Source organism: Oncorhynchus mykiss, chromosome 5 (assembly GCF_057628025.1).
Source record: "Oncorhynchus mykiss isolate SJ-2025 chromosome 5, ASM5762802v1, whole genome shotgun sequence".
In the NCBI taxonomy this organism is placed as follows: domain Eukaryota; kingdom Metazoa; phylum Chordata; class Actinopteri; order Salmoniformes; family Salmonidae; genus Oncorhynchus; species Oncorhynchus mykiss.
The window spans coordinates 64,728,442-64,736,571 of NC_143026.1; the positions used below are offsets into that span (position 1 = coordinate 64,728,442).

Below are 8,130 nucleotides of genomic sequence, written 5' to 3' on the forward strand. Positions count from 1 at the left end.
GGAGGAATGGAGGGAAAAAGAGAGGCAGAGGAGGTCTAAGAGAGAGAGAGAGGGAGGAAGAGGGTGGGCTTGAGTCGGTTAAAAATGGCGGGAAAAAGGGAGATGGTTTGTTAATTAAAGAAGAATGGTAGAAAGTGTAAGCAGAGTGAGTTGAAGACAGGAGGAGAAATGGAAGTGAATGAAGGTGAATTATCGGAGCTGGTAGGTGTGTTGAAGTTCTTGGAGCCCGAAGCTTGCAATGAAGGTCAGGATGAAGATGAGTCTGTGGCTGATCCATGTGTGGTTTCAGGGTGGGTGAAAACAGAGTAGGGTGCTGTGGAATCGGTGAGGGTAACCAGAAGTGGTCTAGTGATAATTGTTTGTGTTTTTGCTGGTCAGAAGGAGCAGGCGCTCCGCGTTAAACGAATGGGGGCAAGAGATATGAATTGTTTTGCTCTCAAGAAAAGGGTGCCATTGAAAGGAGTGATTACTGGGGTAGGGGTAAATGTGAAGTTGACCAACTGAAGGAGAAGATTCCCGGTGTTTGTGATGCTGTCGTTTGGTGCGACGCAGACAGGGTGATTGAGAGTGGTGAAACAGAAGAGTCGTTGTTTTGATGTTGAGTCTTGCCCAACAAAGTGATGTTAGGATCTATAAATTATCCTGTACAAGCTTTTATGCCGAATACATTATGTTGTTACAGGTGTCAAGCCTATGGGGATGTAGCAGCAGTGTGTAGGAGGGAGGTTTCTAAGTGTGAGAAGTGCACAGAAAGGCATGAGACAAAGGAATGTGTAGCATTCGGGAAAGTAGTGGTATGTGTTACTTGTAGGGGTGCCCATGGGGCTGAGGATCAGAAATGTCAGAGCGAGAGAGGCAAGTTGAGGTTTCCAGGGTTAGAGTAGTGCAGAAGGTGTCGTATGCTGAGGCAGCGAAGAAAGTAGAGGAAGATGGTTCAAGGGTGGGGGATCCTGAGAGGAGTGGTGTGAGTAGTAGATCTGTACCAATACAGAGGGATAAGTCAATATGTTTTTTAGCATTTATAGCAATGGTTATGAACTGTACTGCAGGTATAGAATGTAAGTTGCAGAAATTTGTGCTGGTGGCAGAAGAGTAGTTACAGAAGAGTTACAGAGTGTGATACATAAAAATAAAAAAACATTTAACTAGGCAAGTCAGTTAAGAACAAATTCTTATTTACAATGATGGCCTACCCCGGCCAATCACGGCCAATCACGGCCGGATGTGATGCAGCCTGGATTCAAACCAGGGACTGCAGTGATGCCTCTATGCACCGAGATGCAGTGCCTTAGACCAGTGCGCCACTCGGGGGCCCAAAGTGATGTTAGGATATATAAGTTATCCTGTACAAGCTTTTATGCCGAATAACTTACATTGTTACAGGTGTCAAGCTTATGGGTGGTGGTGTCCTGTCCTTTCAGGCTGTTGGCCTGAAATAGGACTAAATAAATGTGAAAGATAAATAAAACACCACCCTACTCTATTTTTATTTTATTTGTTAGTGAGTGTTAGATGGTAGGATATTTGTTCACTTATTTTTTTCAAGCAAAGTATAAGGGAGTTATATACTCCAGTCTAGTAGGTGGAGGTAATGCAACATTTATTGGATGCCAACCACCGTCAAACCTCATCGAAGAAGAAAAGCGGATGTGTACAACAGTCAGCAGTCTATTTTTGCACCTAGGTGTGGCGCACAAGCGATGACTCTTTGCTTGATGTCTGGATGTTGATTCGGCCTAATTTCGTATCAGTATAAATATTTCGTCAAAGCTTGTAGGCCCACCAGCGTAAAATGCTAGCTACAAATGTTAAAAGCAGAGAAGTTGTCTCAAAAAGCCAAAGTACCCCGCTTTGTACAGAGCGTGTCACGGTACGTCGTCACGAAGCACGCCAGCAGTATAAAACCGTTCCTGTTGACGTAACCCAGTCTCTTCCCTGCCTATGCCCTCGTGAGGTGGGCAGTGTCATATCGTGTGTCTTCGTTTCCACTAAGCGAATCCACAACCATCCGTCAAAATGGTGAGTTAGCTAGTTAGTTTATTTTGGGGAATAGTGTGATCGTGGTATCTGCTTCTTCAGTGTAAGACTTTTAAGTATATAGATTGTTGAAACTAGGATGATCGTATGCGGTGACTTGGGTTTGGAACAATATGGCACCCATTTTTTTTTTTACAAAAAAATTGGTGAACAAACCTCTTCCCGCACAGCAGTGCCGAAACCAAAATTAGAATCATCCCATGTCAAAGAGACCACCTGTACCTGCCATGCCCTTCCAGTTAGGTTCTAGCATCTAACTAAGTGTCGATGCCATACCGGTCAGTCTCGTAATTGTTCTCTTGGCGGTCGATTGTCATGTAGCTTACATTGCAATATTGGCCACGTCGAATTGTCCTAACTACCTTTTAGTTACGTTTAGTTAGTTTTAGTTATTTGTCCCATACGTAAACGGTGTCGGTGTTAACTCATTAGTTAACCGGCTAACGTTATGTTGACTGGTTATGTTGACCGACGGTCGTAACTAGCTGTACACGTGGCCTATTCGGCCAGGCTGCGCTGTCTGAGCGCTTGTCTTGATCATGATGGTTGTGATCGAATTGAAGTCTGCTGTTTGCAGTGAAGGAACAGCTGATGTTTGAACGTTATCTAGTTAGTGCACTACCTACTTTGTGCTATTAAATGCAGGTGTAGTTAGCTAGCTGACTTTTTATATATTTATGTTAACTGCATCGAGGCCTAACGTTGCTAGCTACTGTACTTTTGTCAGGTTGCATAGCGTTTTCTAGTCAAATGTCCGACCTTGGGCTCAATGCCATCCTGTATGCATCATGATTTACCTCAGTTTGGCAGTTTTTGATTGCCTGGCATTGAAATACTAGAAGCATGACGCCAGCTAATAAAGTCCTGTCGGCTAACGGGCGAGCATGCTCATGATTGTTTGCCTGCCAGGTCCGCATTGGCAATTCAATTGCATCAGCTTTCAGTGCCTCACATCTGCCATAATGGTACTGTGTTGTGCATTCCACAGTTTATAACGAGAATTAGCAATTATACCTTTTACACCTCCTAGCTACATTATTACAGTATAATATATTAAGTTCCCAAATCTAGAAGAGTTTGATGTCCTTATGGTCATGTGGAAGGGGGGGAAAGTACTATAGTGAAACTCGAGGCTGGTTATACTACTCAATATTTGGGACTTATACCTTTTTAACAATGTGGAAGGACAAGGGAGACTAGACTAATAAACCATTTTCCCATAGGTGAACTTTACCGTAGACCAAATCCGTGCCATCATGGACAAGAAGTCCAACATCCGTAACATGTCTGTGATTGCGCACGTCGACCATGGTAAGTCCACCCTGACAGACTCGCTGGTGTCGAAGGCTGGTATCATCGCAGGTTCCCGCGCCGGAGAGACCCGCTTCACCGACACACGAAAAGACGAGCAGGAGCGCTGCATTACCATCAAGTCAACGTGAGTGTCCACTAGGGTACTTGTGCACATTTTCCCTGACTGGCCAGAAGTAGGAGTGATGCTTCCTACTATTGTAGACTAAGAACACAATGTCCTTCCCTGCAGCGCCATCTCAATGTACTACGAGCTCTCGGAGAACGACATGGCCTTCATCAAGCAGTGCAAAGATGGTGTTGGGTTTCTCATCAATCTGATTGACTCTCCAGGCCACGTTGACTTCTCCTCTGAGGTCACAGCCGCTCTCCGTGTCACTGACGGGGCCCTGGTTGTTGTGGACTGCGTGTCAGGTAAGAAAGCGGACTAGCGCCCTAGTTATATCTGACACAATTATGCTTTGATTTCTGTAATAGAAAAACATGGCGTGTTCTATAATTTGTGAACAAGTATTTCTTTATTTTCAGACATCTGTCATACAGGATGTCATATTGATGCTAGGTTCCGTGATTATGAGGTATATTACAAAAAGGAGAAGGAGCCAGTCAACCAAACAAACCAATCCATTTGTTTTCAACATTTTCCGAACTCACTATCTGCTCTTGTCCTTCCATGCCCAGGTGTGTGTGTGCAGACCGAGACTGTGCTCAGGCAGGCCATTGCAGAGCGTATCAAGCCTGTGCTGATGATGAATAAGATGGACCGAGCCCTGCTGGAGTTGCAGCTGGAGCCAGAGGATCTGTTCCAGACCTTCCAGCGCATCGTGGAGAATGTGAACGTCATCATTGCCACCTACGGAGAGGATGAGGGTGGTCCCATGGGCGCCATCATGGTAAGCAACTTATTTTGTCTGTGTAGTGCATTGCCAGAAATGGTTTAATATCACTTATGAAGTTGTCATTATTCCAGTTTTGTTTTGCACCCAATGGCAACACTGCAGTTTGCATGAATATTGAAAGCATTTCTCTGTAAATAGAATACTAGCTGCTTGGTATCAACCCACCCCACGTAGTGAACAAAGGTGCAGTCAAACTAATGACTTGTTTCACAGATTGACCCAGTCATTGGAACTGTTGGCTTTGGGTCCGGACTTCACGGATGGGCCTTCACCCTGAAGCAGTTTGCTGAGATGTACGTGATGAAGTTTGCTGCCAAGGGTGATGCCCAACTAGGACCAGCAGAGCGCTGCAAGAAGGTGGAGGACATGATGAAGAAGCTGTGGGGTGAAAGGTGAGGACCACTTACTGTCCACCTTGTAGTCAGCTGCCACATTTCCCAGAACTGGCTACTGATTAAGATTGTCTGGTACATGTCACGTTTGCCGTGTAGTTAAATGGTGAGACTTTCTTCCCCTGCAGGTTTTTTGACCCTGCCACTGGCAAGTTCAGCAAGTCGGCCACCGGACCTGATGGAAAGAAGCTCCCGCGTACGTTTTCTCAGCTTGTGCTGGACCCCATCTTCAAGGTGAGTGGGGACACGACTTTCAATGTTTTCAGTTTGGTCAGATGAAAGATACACACCAGAAATGTATCTGACCAGGAAAGCTGTTTAGAGCTTTATGCATATAAGTGATGACATAAACATTCTTCACTTTGACCTGATTGTCCAGTGATGATAAGCTTCAGTCTGACATGCATGGTGAAGGTTATAGTTAACTCTCCCCATATGATCTCATCTGTATTTTGTTGTCCACCCATTAAGTTTTACTGCTGTTTCTGTTATAGGTTTTCGATGCCATCATGAACTTCAAGAAAGAGGAAACGGCCAAGCTGATTGAGAAGCTGGACATCAAGCTGGACAATGAGGACAAGGAGAAGGAGGGGAAGCCCCTGCTGAAGGCTGTGATGCGCCGCTGGCTGCCAGCTGGAGAGGCCCTGCTCCAGATGATCACCATCCACCTGCCCTCCCCTGTCACCGCCCAGAAGTACCGCTGTGAGCTGCTTTATGAAGGACCTGGTGATGATGAAGCTGCCATGGGTAAGACTACTGCCTCTGTCTCGTTTCCTTCATCTGGAGAAATGAAAGGTACTGTATACCGGTCTATGTTAACCCAACAGTTTCACCTTAGGTATCAAGAACTGTGACCCCAAGGCTCCTTTGATGATGTACATCTCCAAGATGGTGCCCACCACCGACAAGGGTCGCTTCTATGCCTTTGGCCGTGTCTTCTCCGGCTGCGTGTCCTCTGGCCAGAAGGTGCGCATTATGGGACCAAACTTCACCCCTGGAAAGAAGGAGGACCTCTACCTCAAACCAATTCAGAGGTTGGTACACTTCAAATGAGCATACTTTCTTTGCGCAAGACAATCTATGAAGGACATGTAAGTCATTTGTGACCATGCAGTGAGCCCAAGGCGCATTCAAGACTAACATTGTAGATGCTGTATAAACTCTTGCCCAGTATTGATCTATTGACTGACTTTCCCTTTCCTCATTAGGACCATTCTGATGATGGGACGTTACATTGAACCTATCGAGGACGTGCCATGCGGGAACATTGTTGGGCTGGTTGGAGTGGACCAGTACCTGGTGAAGACCGGTACCATCACTACCTTTGAGCAGGCCCATAACATGAGGGTGATGAAGTTCAGCGTCAGCCCTGTGGTGAGAGTGGCTGTCGAGGCCAAGAACCCTGCTGATCTGCCCAAGCTGGTGGAGGGCCTGAAGCGTCTGGCCAAGTCTGACCCCATGGTGCAGTGTATCATTGAGGAGTCTGGAGAGCACATCATCGCTGGAGCTGGCGAGCTGCATCTGGAGATCTGCCTGAAGGATCTGGAGGAGGACCATGCCTGCATTCCACTGAAGGTACACTAGTCCTCCATGCCTGTACATGATCCCTTCTACAATGGTGTCGCAGTACAGGCAGTATTTAATAAACATCCCTCTCCCCCTCAGAAATCAGACCCGGTGGTTTCCTACAGGGAGACTGTGTCTGAGGAGTCTGACCAGATGTGCCTATCCAAGTCCCCAAACAAACACAACCGTCTGTACATGAAGGCCCGTCCCTTCCCTGACGGCCTGGCTGAGGACATCGAGAAGGGCGACGTCAGCGCCAGACAAGAGCTGAAGATCCGTGCCCGTTTCCTGGCCGACAAGTACGAGTGGGATGTGTCTGAGGCCCGTAAGATCTGGTGCTTCGGCCCTGATGGTACTGGCCCCAACCTGCTGATGGACGTGACCAAGGGAGTCCAGTACCTGAACGAGATCAAGGACAGCGTGGTGGCCGGCTTCCAATGGGCCGTTAAGGAGGTGCGCAAGATTTATGGATGTAGTTTTTCCTTAGGATCCACCTGCCCTGTCGTGACTTTAAAACAGCATACCAATTTTCAAAGATGCAGCATTGTGTTGAGGAAAACAAAAAGCGTAGTTTTCAAAGTGAGGATGTTGATTTGTCACGCAACCTAAAGTACTTGATTCAATACCTTAAATATTTTGTTTCCAGGGTGCCCTGTGTGAAGAGAACATGCGTGCTGTCCGCTTTGATGTCCATGACGTGACCCTCCACACAGATGCTATCCACCGTGGTGGTGGTCAGATCATTCCCACAGCCCGCAGAGTGCTGTATGCCTGCCAACTTACAGCCCAGCCAAGACTCATGGAGCCTGTCTACCTGGTGGAGATTCAGGTAGGCTTACAATTCACAATGCCTGTTGAATATTTAATTTCAATAAGGAAAAGGTCTATGATGAGAAATCATGCACCACGCTGAACAAGTGATGGATAAACCCATAAACCACAATATCTGAGACCTGAATGTACAAATGAGCTTGCAACTAGAGGCTAATGGAAGTTGACTAGAAAATGCTACAATTCTAGAACCTTTAACTGCACAGCTTTTGCATGCATACCTGTTGGCATTAACCATAGTTTTCAATGTTAACCTTGTTTTTCCCTGCAGTGTCCTGAGCAGGTGGTAGGAGGCATCTACGGTGTGTTGAACCGGAAGCGCGGTCACGTGTTCGAGGAGTCCCAGGTCATGGGGACCCCCATGTTCATCGTCAAGGCTTACCTACCTGTCAACGAGTCTTTCGGTGAGCAACTCTCCAACTGCTGTCCACTTTGACCTTCTTCCCATATGCATTTACCAGGGCTATATGATTCCCTGTTGTAGGAAATATGTAGCCCTTCTGTATGTGTAAAACCTTGTATGCTAATACCTGTGTTCTTGCTCCAGGTTTCACAGCTGACCTGCGTTCCAACACTGGTGGCCAAGCCTTCCCCCAGTGTGTGTTTGACCACTGGCAGATCCTCCAGGGAGATCCACAGGACTCTACCGCCAAAATCTCTCAGATTGTGGCTGACACCCGTAAACGTAAGGGGCTCAAGGAGGGCATTCCTGCATTGGACAACTACCTGGACAAATTGTAAAAGGCTACCGCCTCATTTCCCCCCCTTCCAATACTGAGGAACAGGACTGTACAGATCACCATGAGCACTAACATTTGCCAAAAGAAAAGTCAAGACCTTGTCAAGAATTTATGAATTGTAAACCATATTAAAAATGGAAAATAAAAACTTGTGGTTGGGCTTTCATTGGGAAAGGGTGGGGGAAGTTTGTCCTTACCGGTAACACGCCAGTGAAGCAGCTGGATCAATATTAATGTTTCATATACTAGTTTGCTCATTTTATTGGACTTTGTTCATACAACATGCCCTGTCCCTCATTTCAAATTGAAGTGGTTCTGAAAATGCCTAACACAGCTTAGTCCATCTTTAAAGCC

The 8,130-nt window shown here is 46.4% G+C and overlaps 1 protein-coding gene and 1 non-coding gene across 3 annotated transcripts; both read left to right on the top strand.

Annotated features, from left to right (window-relative positions):
* Positions 1-1,952: 1,952 nt before the first annotated feature.
* LOC110524284 (elongation factor 2b) lies at positions 1,953-7,924 on the top strand. Of its 2 annotated transcripts, XM_090235490.1 has the most exons (14): positions 1,953-2,019; positions 3,261-3,475; positions 3,581-3,762; positions 3,877-3,926; positions 4,030-4,241; positions 4,461-4,639; positions 4,768-4,873; positions 5,134-5,386; positions 5,478-5,673; positions 5,848-6,214; positions 6,305-6,658; positions 6,852-7,034; positions 7,308-7,440; positions 7,584-7,924. In XM_090235490.1, exons 5-14 carry the CDS (start codon positions 4,095-4,097, stop codon positions 7,775-7,777), a joined length of 2,112 nt encoding a protein of 703 aa, XP_090091616.1. In that variant the 5' UTR covers positions 1,953-2,019; positions 3,261-3,475; positions 3,581-3,762; positions 3,877-3,926; positions 4,030-4,094; the 3' UTR covers positions 7,778-7,924. The 2 variants fall into 2 exon arrangements, with proteins under 2 accessions (XP_090091616.1, XP_021459463.2); XM_021603788.3 differs by lacking the exon at positions 3,877-3,926.
* On the top strand, positions 4,974-5,041 carry LOC118964772 (small nucleolar RNA SNORD37). Its single transcript, XR_005051965.1, has one exon. It is a non-coding gene; the product is annotated as a small nucleolar RNA SNORD37 (small nucleolar RNA).
* Positions 7,925-8,130: the final 206 nt, after the last annotated feature.

Coding starts and splice junctions, on each gene's coding strand:
- LOC110524284 (XM_021603788.3), top strand. Junction 4,874..5,133: donor TGCTGGACCCCATCTTCAAG/GTGAGTGGGGAC, acceptor TTTCTGTTATAG/GTTTTCGATGCCATCATGAA. Junction 7,035..7,307: donor TCTACCTGGTGGAGATTCAG/GTAGGCTTACAA, acceptor TTTTCCCTGCAG/TGTCCTGAGCAGGTGGTAGG.